Genomic DNA, 17,453 nt, shown 5'->3' with positions numbered 1-17,453 from the left:
TGTGTCTACCTAATCTGCCCTCAAAATGCCCAATGGAACATTGCCTGGACTTTCAATCAGATTGTTTACTGAACAAGAACAGCCATTCAACATTACTCCCACTATGCTGTTTAATTTCCATACGCCAGCTTTATTCCCCTCGATCAACTCACTTCTGATATCCTCATATAAGGACTTCTGGAGAGGAAGCACTATTGATCTATAAATAGAAACCAGTCTCCAGTTCAGACATGCTCGGAGGGAGGTCATACCCAGTTTGAAAGGAAGACTTGCCATTGGAGATTTAGTACTTTCTTCCATAGACGTCCCCCAGAGGCGTACCAAGTCTGAAACCCACGCCTGTGTCTAAACCTCCATCCCATAGAGTAAAGTTGGAATAACCTTGCCTCTATAGAAATTAATAAGTCGGACACTAGAGAATCGACAAAATGTACCAAATTGTTTTTTTCATTTGGCATATAAACTGATCTAGCCTACCTTCCAAGTTAGACAGCACAACCGTCCTTCCTGTCAGGGGTTGAGATTCTTTGTAGGCAAGTCTCTACCGCATACCCCATACACTTCTACCGGGGGCCTCCTGCTCTGCTGATTCTTCATCTGGAGCTTCTAGTCCATCCATCAACCTCTGGAACACTTCTCTCGGTTATCCTCTGGCTGTCCCTGATGATCTTTTCTGCATAATCTACACCCGCGTCAGAGAACTGACTTACGTCCACTACAGTGGATGGCCAATTGGATTTCTTCCCATTATTTCCTACGGAACTTTAAACCTGTTCAGGAAATCTGTAAACTCTGGGATACTCACCTGCCCTAGACATTTTTCCTGAATCCAAGAGGTTCAGTGAGCTCTGGGCCAAGTATTATAATGTTGATGCTTATCTTTGATTCGTAATCCATGCTTAAAGACATAGGGCCTCATTACGACCTCGGCGGTAGCCATGCCGCTATTGGCGTCATGGCTGCCGCCGAAATCGCCAAAATCGCATCCGCGTCCGAGTCCTCAGAATGAGTTCGGAAGGCCCGGTTATTCCTCCCTCCAAGGACCCGGACCCGGTCCTTCCCCATTCCCATTTCAGCCCCCATAGGGCTGAATGGGAATGGGAGAGGGAGCAAACAACGGGCCATTACGAGTTGGCCCGTTGTTTGCTCCCTCTCCCCCTCGCGGGACCCGGTAAGCACGCCTGGTTTGACCAGGCGTTGCTTCCTGGGTCCCACGAGGGGACCTCGTAATGAGGCGGTACGGGGTAAACAGCGGTTACCCCGTACCGCCAGGGTCGTAATGAGGCCCATACTCTGCATTTCTTCAATTAAGTGGATTTGCAGCATTGGAGATGGTATTGGTGACACTGTATATGTTTTCCCCTGAAATGTATGACTAAGGTAACTGTTTCTAAAATATCCTAATAATTCTTGGAAGCCTCTGGCTGTGGTTTGAAACTGTCCCAAATTCTCTGTGGCTTTGATGTCTTGTGTGTATTTGCCTTACTTTCTATTGTGTCCCAGGGGGTACAAATTAATGATGAGAATTGTTGTTGGCCTTGTGGAGTTTGACTCTTTTTTTTCTGGTGGGTAAACATGTCTATTTCCCTTTTTCTCCCATAGCCTACCTATATGTTTTAGGTGATGATCACAAGGCGTAGGGCCTTCCCCATATACCAGGGGTGGGTTGTGTATTTGTGACACCGTACATCCCGTTAAACGAATGAAAATAATGTTTTTAGCACCCCCGGGTTACCACTTTGGTAGCCCGAGCAAATGGCCTTAAGTCCCTGTTTCAAGTGCTGGAATGGGGGGTAACGGCCCAGAGCCCTCGTTAATGGCCCTCACTTCGCTTAGCTATTAACTTGGGCTGCCAAGCGGTCACCCCCCATTACAGCCCTTGAAATAGGGGCTTAACGCCACAATAAACCCCCCTCCATTAATTAGAACCATTTGGAATCATTAAAACGTTCTCTGATTAGTTCAAACACATTTTCTACTGAAAATACAACCTGCCATTTTAGCAAGGCAGCATTTATCTGAACTACCTTACGGTTGAACTGCATATTATAATAATGTGAAATAGAGCCTTTTTCCAAAGTAGTCTTCAGGCAAAAGTCCACTGCCCAGATGGTTGTGATTTCAACGCTTCCTGTGATGACCATGAATAGATTTCAATGCTTGGGTATTTAAAACAAATGGTAAAGGAAAGCCACATTTCTTTACAAGCTGCTCAATTTAGATGAACTCCTCTTCTGATAGTAGGCGCCCAGCAAACACTAAACATGTATTCTTCCATTTCAGAAGCTATAGATTGAAATGACAAGCACACAAAATCATCATGATCAGTGTTGTCCACTAGTGCATCATAGAGATGGATACATCATTGCAGATCCACCCCCAGATCCTGTCAACAATGTTGATTGGAATAGATTTATTAGAGAATGCTGTATGTTCTTTAGAAACCAATTGGAGCACAGATGGCCAATATGATTCAGAATGTTGTCTAGTTCTTTTGGACCAAGTAACTGCAATCTTTGGCTCTCAAGATGTTTTGGACTATGATACATCAACATTGACTATGCTGGCTAGGGCTGATGGGAGTTGTAGTCCATAACGTTTGGAGAGGCAAAGGTTGCAGAACCCTGTCCTAGACCATAAACAATGAAAGAGGTATGTTCATTTTCTGTATTGATTAATGTATCTCTCCTCAAACAGGAGGCGATGCAGGTTGCGGTTAAGAGTTTACCCCCTGGCACCTTGCTTAACATTGTTGGGTTTGGCTCCAACATCAGGACCCTCTTCACAATGAGCAAGCATTGTAATACGGTAAGTCGCAAAATCCAAGTCAAGACTGTCCACTGCTCCTTCATGGATGGAAAATAATCAGTTGCAAAGTCTTTTCCATCCCTCAGATGCTCTCTTTGAATTGCTTAATTCCATGTGCTAGATTTGCAGGGGTTCACCCTGGATCCAGGCATTAGTGGTCGGTCCGTTGGGCAGCCCATGCCGGTCACTGGGAGCAGGACTGATGATCTGAGAGCAGCGTGTGTTTGAGTATTGGATCCAATGTGTGCCAGTGCATTGTTCTGAGGAGTTGATCAGTGAGTGAGTGAGTGAGTGAGTGAGTGAGTGAACATGACTCAACTATTACATGTACTTTACCTGGGTGTTTTGGTCCATAGCCAAGTTGATTTGTTTCTGTGCTGGATAGATATGGTAGGCAATGGGACCTGGGCTCTGCTTTGATGTATTACAGGGATGTCCAACTCCATGACTCGATGCCCGTATCCATGAAGGGTTTTCAGGATACGCCTCATTAACATTCATGAGATACATTTGCATACGATTTGAAATGTATGTAAATTGTTCCTCATAAATATTAATGAAGGATATCCTCAAAACCCATCAGGATTCTGGCCCTCGAGGCCTGACGTTGGACAACCCTGGTCTAATGTCTATACACGAATTGTGGGGAACAGTGGGTGTATTGTACTAAAGGTTTTGTGGCATGTCTGGATATATGCATATAAGTATAGTGTTTATTCAGCTTCATTGTAAAAGTGGGTGTGCCTCATTACAAGGGTGCCGGCCTACAACCGGTTACACTGTCACCAGTACTCGTTCTGGTGGAATTGCTGGATAGTAAATCGCCATTCCATGGAATTCCATAGGACTCCATGTGGGGATCTACTGGTAATACCAGCTAGTTTTGCTGGTAGCTCTTAGCTGGAGGTAATTCCGGCCAAACCACTGGCAAACATGTACTTTGCCAGTGTGGAAACGAGCCGGTATATGTAAATACTGGCACGTTATTTCCACACCTGCAAAGTCATAATGAGGCCCATTGATTGCAACTTCAAAATGACTCCTAGTTAGAGCATTGTAGACTGCTTTTGTGTAGGCTCGCATATTACACGCCTGATTCTGATATGGTGAAGTACGTTCCATGAGCGACCAAGTGGACTTTGAAAGGCCATCCATTGGATGTACAGTGTCATTTAAAGGACCAGGCATTTCACACAAATATGGCCACTGTGCTGTGCCCGTGTAAGAAGCAGCACTATGTGTCCCTAGTAACTCCAGCTGGTAGCTCTATGCAGAAAGAGCAGCATTGCTAATGAACTTCCCATTTGGAGATCAGACCTGTCTAATAACGCAAACACCCACACAGCCCCCAAAACTCATACATCCATAAATATGATAGCCCTATTTCAGACTGGTCATGTAATACATGTCTTTAATAAAAAACGAATCCCAAAAAACAGAAACGGTGCAAAAACATTCTGCAAACCTTGCAGTGATAGGATTTAAATTGCCCCCAAATAATCTGGAGTCAGTTTGAAATCCATGGGATCCCCTCTGTTGCAGACATGTGTGTCCAATTGCAGACATGTGTGTCTAATGTGCATTGAAAAGGGGATATCAGTGAAATCCGTGCTCTGTCGCAGACATGTGTGTGCAATGTGCAGGGCAAAGGGGATCTCAGTGGAATCTGTGCTGTATCGCAGACATGTGTGTGCAATGTGCAGGGCAAAGGGGATCTCAGTGGAATCTGTGCTGTATCGCAGACATGTGTGTGCAATGTGCAGGGCAAAGGGGATCTCAGTGGAATCCGTGCTGTATCGCAGACATGTGTGTGCAATGTGCAGGGCAAAGGGGATATCAGTGGAATCCGTGCTGTATCGCAGACATGTGTGTGCAATGTGCACGGCAAAGGGGATATCAGTGGAATCCGTGCTGTATCGCAGACATGTGTGTGCAATGTGCATGGCAAAGGGGATATCAGTGGAATCCGTGCTCTATTGCAGACATGTGTGTGCAATGTGCAAGGCAAAGGGGATATGAGTGGAATCCGTGCTCTATTGCAGACATGTGTGCAAAGTGCAGGGCAAAGGGGATATCAGTGGAATCCGTGCTGTATCGCAGACATGTGTGTGCAATCCGTGGACAATCTATATTCACCCAAATGCATATGACCGCGGCTATTTATTTGTTTATTTAAGGGCTTTCTCCTTGTGGCGCCTTCATACCACGTTTTTCCACCTGGAAAAAGGCAAGATAAATAAGGGAGCGGGATAGCAACGCGTTCTGTTGTCATGCGAGGGGCTCTGGGTGGTGGTAGAATCATGGAATTAACAGAAGGTAATAGAGAGAATTCCTGTAGAGGTGCTGCAGGAAGAAGAAGAAGAGAACGGGTTCGGGAGCATCAGGAAAAAAGAGTGGAGGAAGGCTGACCTGGGACAAGGATTGCGAGCCAGTCATTGTTAATGTCTATGGGCTCTAGGTTTACCCGGAAATACAATTCCAGGATAAGAGATGGGACCTAGAGTCCATGGAAGTACGATGCATGAGGTCAAAAGGCAGCGTGGATCTAGAATCTAGAGCAATTGTGCAACTTATATGCCCTGTGTTATGGGAATGAGACATGACAGACAGCTCGAATGATCTTTTTACTCTGTAACATCGAAGACAGCAATGTATAATCTGGTGGTGTCTACTATATGATTTTACATGACTATATATCATGTATTGTTTCATTATTATCATTACCAGCCTATCATATTCAGAGGCCCCTGACAATTAGGTTTACAATGGAACCTGTGGGCTAAGGTGACTGACCACCTAACAAGCTACTACACTCTAAGCTGGAATTCCATTTTAAAACGCTGATTTTGAGAGAGGACTTAATATTAAAGGACTTACCCACTCTATAGACAGTCTAGGTATTTAGGTCTGGAATCATAGCAAAGAACTTCTGGCAACGTCAGGCTAAGTCAAATAGTTGGGCAAGCTACTATCAACAAGCACAATGTGGAGGGCGATACTTCAGAGAATGGCAGAGTTGAGGTCCCATGAAAAGAAGGGGTCTGAATTCCTGGATAGGTTGGAGTAGAGGGCATGGAGCACGGTTAGACTGGCCTATATGGCAATAGGGCAATGCCCTAATTTGAGGCCCATGCTAGTGTGGGCCAGGTTATTTGGTCAAAGTCGGCCATTTTGATGAGTTGCTTTTGTGTGCAGCTAGTAGTTATGATCAGTGTTACTGAAAAATATTCTTTGAAAAGCACAATGTGCATCACATTCCACTAAAAACCTCCCTCTTGGGTACTTCTCAAACAGTTTGTCACAAAAGGAATGGAATAGGAATACTACAAAATAAAACCACATTTAATTTACTAACTCAGTTTGTCTACTTACTTTACTCACTATTAAAGTAATGTTTTTACTTCTCGACCAAAACTCTCCAAAATATATTGTGACCTTGGGAGGGGTCATTTTTGCTTGGGATAATGGTTCTTCCCCAAGTAACAACCCTCGGCCAAGCGATTTCAAAGAAACTGAGTATAGACAGCCTCTTTATGCGAGTTTCCCTGTTCTCTAATGCAAATCTCTGTGCAGGCTCTTTCTAGTATACAGCATGTTGCAGCAATGGAAACAATGATGCTCATATTTCATCAACATTACACGATGATTCGAATGGTAAAATAGTGCTAACCCAAACCTTGCCTCAAAAAAGAATCACAGCAAAAATAGGACTTGACACAGAATGATAATCTTAGCCTGAAGGAACAGCAGTAAAACAAGCATTGACAAAGCCGATAGTTTTGGCTGACGTAGAGGACTTTGTCAAACATTGACACCAAATGTCCAGGTACTCACACCACATGTCAGCTTTTGCTATCATATTCCCTGGGAGTACTATGGATTGACAGGTGTTGGCATGATATGCTCTGGTATACACAATATATCGCAGGGTGTTCCATCATATACCACCTATTGCCATGAAAATCCGAGGCGCTCACACTGCGTCCATGCTTTGTTATCAAAAGCTTTGATACTCACATCATTGGCAGGTATTGCCATCCAAAGATAGGTACTTCCCCTAGTGCCGTCCAGTGGCCATGTCAAGGTTATGGCCATTTAGTCTTGCAGTGCCTGGTTGCATTATACCCAGTGAGAAATGCATGGCCAGATTTTAGTATGCCCATTTATTGAATGATTGATTGATTTGTTTTTTTTATAGAGCATCAGACACACTGCCAAGGCAGCTTTAGTGCGCTTGATATTTGTAGTGTGGCTAGCCCCAGAGCACTGACTGCCACACGAGACCCCTGCGTCTCAGAAGATTCTTAGAAGGAACGAGAAGACCAGGAAATGGTTGTAGAGTGCCAGGAGAAATGGAGTGGAGTAAGCAGGGCTCTATACTTAAAGGAATGGTTTGGTCAGAAATGTTTATTGTCCCTACAGGTGGGCCATGTGTTTTTGAGCCTAAGTCGCTCGATATTAGAAAAATTTCCTGCAGACCTTACCCGAGTTTTCGTCCATTAAAGGCACGTGAAAACAGGCAGCAGGGCGCAGCCATTTTGTGATAATCCTATCACTTGCCCCATCGCCCTGGGTGACCTGCTTTTGCAGCATTAAATCATATCCCCCGCCCCTGAGCCTTACATTATCAAAACATTCATATTCCCTGCCTCTCTCCGTGATGTTACTGTGCTGCGTAGGCAAACGCGCCCAGTCGTCTTAAACCAACACAGATCAACTCACAACACAGCGTGCCACAATTCGGAATATGAAACTGTACTTTAAAATCAAACAGCAATACGGTACATTTGGTAAAGTACATTTATTTGACATTAAATGTTTAGAGAATATTCAGCAATTGGCATATTAAATCGGAATGGAATTTTTTTTCTTTGCTCTCGATCTGCAAATCCTCTAAAGTTCATCGTGAGTCACGCGCTGTTCCTTTATGGTACACAGGGTGTTGGTTTTCGTTAAAAGAAGTACTTTGGTCGCACGGTGAACCGCAAGGCTGTTCCATCAACTAGGCACTAGGCCACCGTAACGGTTGATATGTTGCTTCTAGCCGCTTGTACTGTGTAAGGGCATATGGGCCCTTGGCGATCGTCCCATAAAATAGTCAAAGTAGTGCAGTTGTTTACAAGAAGCTGCAGCTGGCGATTAAAGAATCCTTCGGACTGGGTCTGGAATAGATGACAGTCCCAGTAGGGTAGGATGTACCTGTTTTGAAAACATATAAATTGAAATTAGTCTCACCAGCCGATCTTTATTACTACTATTCATTTTATTTATTACGGCCGAGCTGAAACTATTTGCTTGCGAGGATAGTGCAATGGAGTATGTTCGGCTCTAAAAGCAATGTGAAAACTGATGAAAGAAATCGAGGTTAACACATAATGTAATGATTTATTAGCGTTGAACCACTGAGAAACAACTGTTTGTCTATGCGCGTGTCGAATGGGCACATGCATGCCCATGTGCCCGGTAGAAAGACAATCCCACAAATGTTTTACTTGCTCATCATTGTAATATGACACACAGAACGAACAAGTACAACTTAACCTGCCTTTAACAGTACGCTATTGGTATTATATTCCGGTATAAAATCGTCTAAAGAGTTACTTACATTATATTTGCCATTTCCATCGTGTCGGCGTAATGCAGTCTGTAAAGCCCACTCTGTTTGTGCCAACGATTTTTCATATACTGAACTAACATGAAACTCGGTGTAGTTTCAGAATTTTCAGCCTATTGCACCCCTCCTTCAAATGAAGTCCTTTCGGCATGGTCCCTGTCTCTCAAGGTCAAAAAACAATAGAACATTATACTGCCAGTGCGAGTCGTGGGCCCCTTCAGCCCGCGAGCAAAAAATCAAAGCCGCTGACCTTCACTCTGCATGAGCATACATTCTTACTTTGCAACATCCCGTGTAAAGCCATCTGTGAGAACTTGAATTTTCGACTCCATCTTTCTACTAGACCTCAATGCGCTAATGCGAACTGGCTTCTCTCCCATCTGCAACGCCTCGCTTGGCGCGTCCTAAGGCCCCCAATTTTGTCCTCGTTGTCAGCGAGCTTTGCAGCCCTAGAGAACCATAACTACGGAGACATTGACTTTTTGGGGGAAGGTCAGGAAAAGTATAAAGTACCCAGGGAGTTGAGTTGAAAGTGAGATTTATTGTTTGTTTGTTTTATTATTGCAATGCGCAAGCCTCCCCTCACTTAACAGTGCGCAGCATTTACATGAGATTGCGAAGCTTAGTTACAGCAACAAAAATATATACATACACATATTGACAAGGTCAGCGATATGAGGTGAATAGAGAGAGAACTCAAAGATGACACCCAGCTTGTTCGCCACCCAGGATGGTGAAGGGAGGGGTTAGGGTTGGCATACTTTGTATGTACACTGTACAATAAAAAATGTTTCAAAAAGACAATCAGATTACAATGATTTAAACCGGGATTTGTACTTGTCAACGAGCTCTGCTTTGGGTGGACATGGCACAGTGGCAATGTTTGGTGGCAATGCATCAGTGCTCTGCACGGAATCACTCAAAATTCCATGTCTGTGCTTCTCTAGTACATTACCAATAAGGCCTTTAACAAAGTCGAACTCCATTTCCTCATATACTGGTTTCACCACCCATTTCTTACTTCTTTTTGCAAAGGCCGTAGTGTAGCGAAGCATCCCTACATTTCCCGTTGTCCTAGATTGTTCACGGCACACATTCTCGTTATGGGCCAAGACTGCTAGTAAAGTCCTATGTTTCATGCCCTGTATGCCGAAATACAATCGCTTTCGCCTGTACCTTAGGCACATATTGTGGAACACCTCCAAACCTCCTGTGTGACAGAATTCTGTCAGTCCCCAAAAATCTCTTGATAGAGTTTTATAAAAAACAATCTTCTCAATGGCTTTGTGTGTACGGTGAAGATGGAATCAACCACTTCTTCTTCCGTGCCTCCTCTGTGGACAAAGGGCCATGTTCACATTGGTGGAAATGTTGGTTTTCTGTCCAGCGGTGAACGTTGGTACAGTGGTGCATCAGTGACCGCCATTTTTCAAGTAGGATTTCCACTGACCCTTCACAAGTTTTGGAGCTCCACCAAAAATGGTTGCTGATAGACTGGGTCCACTGTGAAATACTTTCCAAACTTTTTTTTCCCCTGCAGCCGAGATTTTCTTATTGATTGATTTAGCAAGATGCCATACGTCAAATTGATGTTTAATATGTGGGAACTGCTCTCTCATTGTCTTGGCTATTGAAACGTGTCTGTCCGTGGCTATGAGGTCGATGTGCATTCCCCTCGATTGTAGATATTCCAATGATTTTAAAAATCCTAGATTCTCCATAGCCACTGAGGATTTACATTGGGACACCTGCACGACCACTGAACTCACAATATTCTTACTATCCATGTCCTGAAAGTGGTAGGTGCAGTACTTGGCAGAAAACCCAGGGCTGTCGCACTGTCCATCGCCGGCTAGCCTGAATCGTTTGCCTTCGAATGTACTTTCTAGAGACAATTGTTCAATTTTCCAAGCATCACTAATGGCCGGAAATAGATAATCATGTTGGAATTTGTAGTACTGCATTTTAGAAATGAAATGGAGTCCCACAAACTGAAAGAAAGACTCTAACTTTCTAAAACTGGACCCACTAAAAAGTGAGGCAGCTGCACACAGTAGATTGCCTGCTGGCAGTTTCCCCAGCATCGGTTGTGCAGACCATGAGAACGTATGATGTAATGTACAGGTGGCATGTATTTTGACATTACTGCCTTGTGTTTGACGAGTCACATGAATCAATGGCTTCCCACATACTTCCCCTCTAACAGAATGCCCACATTTCAGCATACTTATAATATCCATCAAACAACTGTTGAATACTATGTATTTGCCCTCTTTCATTAGACTGTCATCCTGCATCACAGTTGTTTCGGACTGCATCGTTGCGGACATATCACCAGAATTGAAACTAATATCGCTGATATCAGGTTCTGATGCATCGGTGAATAGTGCTGCTGGTCCATTCTCTGTCATTTCAACATCTGTTACTTGAACATTGATGGGAGAACACAACAATGTCGACAGCTTTTTGGGTGGCATTTTTTTTGCTTGTGTAGATTGTGTGAATTGATCTGCGACTACTTCAGAGCTATCTTCAATACATCCAGTATCATCTTCTTCTGGTGGCGCAGTCGCACTGTAGCAATGGTCCAATAAAACTTTACTGGATTCTCCGGACACATTCAATTCATGTTCTGGCAATTGGACATGAGCATCTCGAGTCTGAATATGCCGCGCCTGAATTAATAGTTCCTCCATAGTGTAAATGGTCTGGCAAGCAACATCTCTCATATGCTTCACTGTCTGTGTATGTATAGTTTGTACACCCACGAGTAACTAGAGGACAGATTGGAAAAGGGATGTTCAGTTTAAACACAAGATAAAGTATAGTACAATTGACAGAAAAAAAACATAATATAGTCCCCAGCACAAAACGATTTCTAAAAATATGACCTGTTTGTAGTTAACCTTATTTTTGTTTCTTTTCTTTGCAACTTTCTTGACTCGAACTTCAACATCTGCACGCTGTTGCTCCGATTTGTTTCCGCATGTCTTCCTTTCCTCTTGCGCTGCAACGACTATATTTTCTGGATCCACATAGACAGCACAGAATGACGCTCCATCGACTCCCTGAAACATAGTACTTTCATTACTATGTATCACAATATTGAAAACATAAAGCACACGTGAGGACGACCACACAGATACATCTCAATAGCTAAACACGAATTAAACATTGAGTAGAACACTCAAACGACAAGTATTCGAGCTCTGATGATCCAGTTTGATGGAACTGTCAGTATCCATACCTCTGGCTCCGCATAGACTGCCATGAATGATTTTATTGGAGAGGACGCCACAGCAACTCCCTGAAACACAGTACGTGCATTAGTATGGTTTTCAATATTGTAAACATAACACGCACTTCGTGTCGACAGCACAGGTACATATAAAGAGATAACCACAAATGATGCATTGTCTAAAAGAATCAATGGATATCTAAATATGATCCGATTTAATCAACGTATTTCTCCGATTTCTTTACATATGCATCATCTACAAGGGATGTTGTGATTGTAGAGGAAGCTCTGTCGTCTCCCTGAAACACAGTACTTGCGTTAATAAGGAAGAAAGTATAGTAAATGGAATCACGTTATATGATCGTGCTCGATGGAGCTGTCAGTATCCATACCTTGTGCTGCTGAAGAATATCTATGGATGTTGTAAATGTAGTGCGCACTTCCGAAAGCTGTTGCGCCGATTCGTATACGCATGGTCCCGCTTCCACTTCCCCTGGAATTACTTGAATGTCAGGCTCCGCATCAAGTGCAAGGGTTGACGCTCCATCTACTGCCTGAAACATAGTACTTGCATTAGTGAGGATTACAATATTGAAAACATAACACACACTTGGGGTCGACCGCACAGGTACATATCAATGGCTAACCATGAATGAAACATTGTGTAGAACAATCAAACAACAAGTATTCCAGCTCTGATGATCTAGTTCGATGGAGCTGTCAGTATCCATACCTCGTGCTGCTGAAGAATATCTATCGATGTTGTCAATCTCCCTGAAAGACAGTGCTTGCATTAGTATGGATAACACTAATTATAACTGAAAACAAACACCAGGGTACGACAACTAAGGTGTATATCAATTGGAAAGCACTAACCAAACATTCGGTAAAATAATTACACGATACATAAAAACTATTACTTGACATACATAAAACAAGTCTGTAGTGGAATAGCTAAGTAAGATTACCTGATACGCGCTAGAAGTGGTTGATAACTGCGGGCACGTCACAGATGTAGAATGTTCTTGCTTCAGATTCAGTGGATAGTCAAGCAGTTGTAAAGGTAAATTATTGTTTGATAATGAAATGCCAATATCAAAAATTGCCATGTAAGCCGACAGAATACTTGAGAATAATGCTATTGAAAATGCGCAATATAGCACAGTTCCCTGTGCCCATAAATAGATTTCCTTTGGGGGTTATAAAATCGAGAAATAATTGATTGATAAATGTAATTATTCAAAAAGATATACACTCATATCAATATCGAAAGTATTACAAGGGATACAACACCTAAAAAATCAATTAATCAATTCGGCTAACTACACACTACTGCAAGGCCTAAAGCTAAATCCGGACACTTGACTCACCAGTGGCGGAATGTGGACGAATAGAGTGGGAATAGCGTTTGCGAGCAATTTTCGTGTCGTTCGCCGTTTGTTTTGAGTGTGAGGAGATTTGGTTTAAAGTTTCCTACCTGGTTTTATGAAGTCTTTGCATAGGGGTGCAGGAGACATGCCTTTTAAGATTATCCCTCCATGGCATTTTTCTTACCTGAAATTGGAGAACCTGTAGTGCCTTGGAAGAGATGGATTAAATCCTTTGAACATTACGCCAACGTAGTTTGTGGCACCAATTACAGCGTGGAGAGAAATAAATCATTGCTTCTGCATTGTTTGGGTTCTGCAGGACAGGAGAAGTTTCAAGGACCTCCCAGATCTTCCAGACAATGAAAGTGGGAACCTGAAAGCGTATAAGAAGGCGCTAACGAATATGGGTAAAAATTATGAGAAGAAACTGAGCGACATATTAGAAATTTTCAAATTTGGCAAGCATGTACAGGAAGAGGGACAAAGTATGCAATGGTACACAAAGGCCCCAGGAAACTAGCCAAAACTTGTAATTTTAACAGACAAATGGATGAACATCTCAGGGATCAATTCATGTTGGAAATCAGCATTGGAAAGGTTTGAGAAAAACTGTGGGCTGAGGACGATCCCCCACTAGACACTGTTTTGAGGATTGCCGAAGAAGTGGAACAAACAGAGAAATGTGCCAAACTTCTTGAAAATAGAGTGAGGGAGACAAATATTAAAACACAGGTTGTGCCACAACCAGTGGTTGAAACTAATTCCTGTCCCATAGAAGTAATAGCGGCCCCTTGCGACCAACCCTCCAGTGAGGAAGAAAATGGCTGATGGCAGAAACCAGAGGGGAGTTGACAGGAGAGAAGAAATTAGAGGAAGGCCAGCCTTTCACCTGAGAAGAAAGAGTAGTCCAAGGCAGAGTAGCCCAGGAAGATGTTTCAGATGTGACAGTGAATCGCACTGGATGGACAACCCAGAGTGCCCGGCTTTGAGAATGATATGCAGAATTTGCAAAGGTAAAGGTCATATTGCAAGGTGCTGTAGGAAGAGGAAGGCCGTTAAACAATGGATTGGCAGTGATTACAGTGAAGAGGAAGGCAATGAGTGCATCTCATTAGTCACTGATGATCAGGAAGAACTGGACAGTTCAAAGGCTCGTGTGTCCATCAATGGCATTATGATAGTTATGATGATTCACTGGGTTGCCAAGTATACACTCATGCCTCAGCATGAATGGGATATCTTAGGACGCAAGCATCTTAATGAAGTTGATATAAAACCCAGGGCCTATGGTGGTGCGAGGATAGACCTTTTAGGATGGTTCTAGGCAAGACTGAGATTCAAGGACAGATAATCTAATGGAAAGATGTATGTAACAAAGAGAGGCGCAATCTCCTTGTGGAGGTGGGTACATCAGAAGACGCTTCAATTTAAGCTGGGCCCTAATGCAGATGATGCAGTGTTGTCTGTCGAGAGGGCACAAGACAAGAGTCATCTAGTGGATGAGGTGTTTCAGGATAAAATTGGGTGTCAACTAGGATTTGTACATCACATCAAAATGAAAGATAATTGTGTACCAGTGGCCCAGAAATTGCAGAACATTCCACTGTCCATGAGGGAGGAGGTTGAGGTGGTAATAAAGAAGTTGCAAGATCAAGACATCATAGAAAGCATTGATGCATCAGAGTGGGTGTCTCCTCTGGTCGTTTTCAGAAAAAGTTCTGGCAAGCTTAGAATGTGTGTAGACTTAAGAGAATTGAATAATTGTGTTGCGCTACACCATACCTGCTCCTCAAGAGGAATGGGAGGAAGCCACATGGTGGGAAACCAGGTTGTGCAAAGACATGGATCTTGTGGCGAAAGGGAGGCCTAGTAGGAGGATGTTTGAAGAATCGGGCCTAGCCTCCTTGTGCTAAATGAGGGATGAGTTGTACTTCCAGGGTGGAATGCTGAATCACTGTGACAAAATTGTTCCACCTGTGGCAGTACTAAATCGTCTTATAGGCCACCAAGGCATTGTGAAGACTAAACAGAACATAAGAAATGACTACTGGTGGTCGGCCTGTGATCTACAGATTGAAAGGGCCGTGTGAGACTGTATCCTTTGTAAGAGAAGCGAGAAAGCGTGTGTGGGGTCCAGGTGTCCCATGGCAGTCCCAAATATTCCTGTGCGACCGTGGGACAAATTGGGGATGGATGAGCTTGGCCCCATTTGGAGCCATGGTGTGCAGGCTTTCTTTCTGGTTGTGATAGATCTGCTAACCAGGTGGGTGGAAGTACTGGTGAAACCCCAGATGACTGCGAAAGGTGTGATCGAGTTCTTGGAGGAATTGTGTGGACTTCAGGGATATGCAAGCATTATTGTGACCTACAACGGGTCACAATTCAGGTCGAGAGAGATGGAAGAATATTGTCTCGCACACTCCTTAGTACACAAATAGAGTGCTATATATCACCCCAGACCCATGGGGTGGTGAAACAATTCAACAGAGTCTTGAAAGAGGTCATAAGGTGGGCATGGTCCAATGGCAAGGATTAGACAGCTCCGGTGAAGGAATTGGTAATAGCTCAATGGTTCACTCCTCACTGCACCACTGGCGTTTCACCTTTTGAACTTAGCAGGGGAGAATGGCCAATACCAAGCTATTACCTCCTTGGATGGGGACAACGCCTGTGATGGAGAGTAAAATGGAGAGTGTGATGGAGAACATTAGAATGAGTCCGTTCAGAAACAAACTGTTGCATTACAATGCTGGTGTGAGGGGAATTAGTTCTCCTGAAGTGGGGGACATGGCAAGGATCAAACTGCCCATGGCTCTCAGGGAAGTGATTATAAGTGGTCAAAACCCATCAAAGTAAAGGAAGTGATCAGGCATGCTATTAGGTCAGAAGATGACAGAGTTTGAAACATGGAGAGGGTGATGTTGTTCAGAGGATCTGCAGGTGTTGTGAGTCATGTTGAAGTGGGTGACAAGAATACTGGTGGTGGGTTTTCTTCACCTACTGCAAAAGATAGGGGACCATCCAGTTCAGGGTCCAGATAAAGGTATAGAAGGCCCGGGAATCTCACAGAATATGTACAGTAGAAGCTCCAGCCGTTTTGGTGAAGTGGGTAGTGGAACATTGTGAAGAGAGGGGGTGTGCAGTGTGGCTAGCCCCTCAGCACTGACTGCCTTGGAGAGCCCTGCATCTCAGAAGGTTCCTAGAAGGAACGTGGAGACCGGGAGATTGTTGCAGAGCGCCAGGTGAGCCGGAGTGAAGCAGGTGGGGCTCTATACCTAAATAGTAACTCAATAAATATATTTAATCGAAGTTAAAAAGTATTGCACAGTAGCAAATTAGTAAACCTTAAAGGACAGCAGTGTTTTAAAGAGCTTTCTGAATTAGAGGATCCTGGAGATGGGCCACTGGTGTGCAGGCAGTCAGTTCCAGAGGAAGGATCCAAGTTCAGAGGTGATTCGTGCTCCAAGCCAAGATGACCGGAAATTCTGGCAGGTCGTCAAATTTAGTGAAGATGATCTAAGTTTGGGAAGGGAGGGTAATCAGACCTTTTGTTTTTGTAGGTAATCTGAGCGTGCCCCATATGCAGTTTGTAGACGTGGCATAGTAGCTTGAATTGGAAGCATTCCCTCCTGGCCAACTAATGTAGGGATGGGATTTGATGTGTCCCTAGGTAGGCCCTCTGAGGATTGACAACAGTGTCAGTTGACATTATACCAAGTTAGCAAAGAAATGACAGATTATATAATGCCCTGTTTGCACAGCAGTGTCATATTATTGATGATGCAAAGTTTGCAAAGCAGTTCAAGATTCTATTAGGGACAAAGTGCCAGGTTCTTCTATGTCCAGTTATCACACTAGGAGCAGGCATTATTATGTTGACTTTGCACCGCTGTGAACGATTATTAGATTTCCAGTTATGTAATGTCCGTTTTCAGAATGCCTTGTTCATAGAAATAGCTCAGGAGCATCCTCTGCCACCTACCTGGGATGTTTCTATATGTCTCATGATCCAACCCTCCTCTGAAATTCACCTACATTTTAGCGGCAGTTGCACAGCATGCGCCAGCTCCCATGTTTTGGTTATGGGTGGGAAGAATTAGCTGTGAAGAACTATAGCTTATTGGAGTGCTAATCAGAGCCAGTGCAAGGTGTTTCCAAAAGTTGGCCTGTCGCTCTTCGGAACAGGGCAACCTTTGATGCTTGAGTGGGAAATCTGACCCTCGCCTCCTCCGGTGACACCCTGGGTGCCACCCAATCCACACACTAAGCAGTCCATTATCGAAAAGGGAAGGGAGTCAGTAAAAAACAGGTTTTCCAAAAACATTGTAGATATCAAGCCTTCTGTAAATGGATATATCTGGGATAATGTGCAGCTTAAATGACCAAAGGCTGTGCAATGCTTGCTGTAGGCCTTTATGAGAGG

General features: G+C 43.7%; 1 protein-coding gene across 4 annotated transcripts in view; it reads left to right on the top strand.

Annotated features, from left to right (window-relative positions):
• VWA5B2 (von Willebrand factor A domain containing 5B2) overlaps window positions 1-17,453 on the top strand; it is a 967,193-nt gene that overhangs the window by 379,805 nt on the left and 569,935 nt on the right. For all 4 annotated transcript variants that reach the window (XM_069618816.1, XM_069618815.1, XM_069618818.1 and 1 more), the window contains exon 9: window positions 2,698-2,808. In XM_069618816.1, coding sequence (XP_069474917.1) covers window positions 2,698-2,808 — 111 coding nt within the window. The remainder of the gene's footprint in view (window positions 1-2,697; window positions 2,809-17,453) is intronic.

This window comes from Ambystoma mexicanum, chromosome 10, assembly GCF_040938575.1.
Source record: "Ambystoma mexicanum isolate Mex_15411 chromosome 10, UKY_AmexF1_1, whole genome shotgun sequence".
Classification (NCBI taxonomy): Eukaryota; Metazoa; Chordata; class Amphibia; order Caudata; family Ambystomatidae; genus Ambystoma; species Ambystoma mexicanum.
The sequence above is the reverse complement of the archived record's forward strand: the minus strand, read 5'-3'. Positions and strand labels throughout refer to the sequence as shown.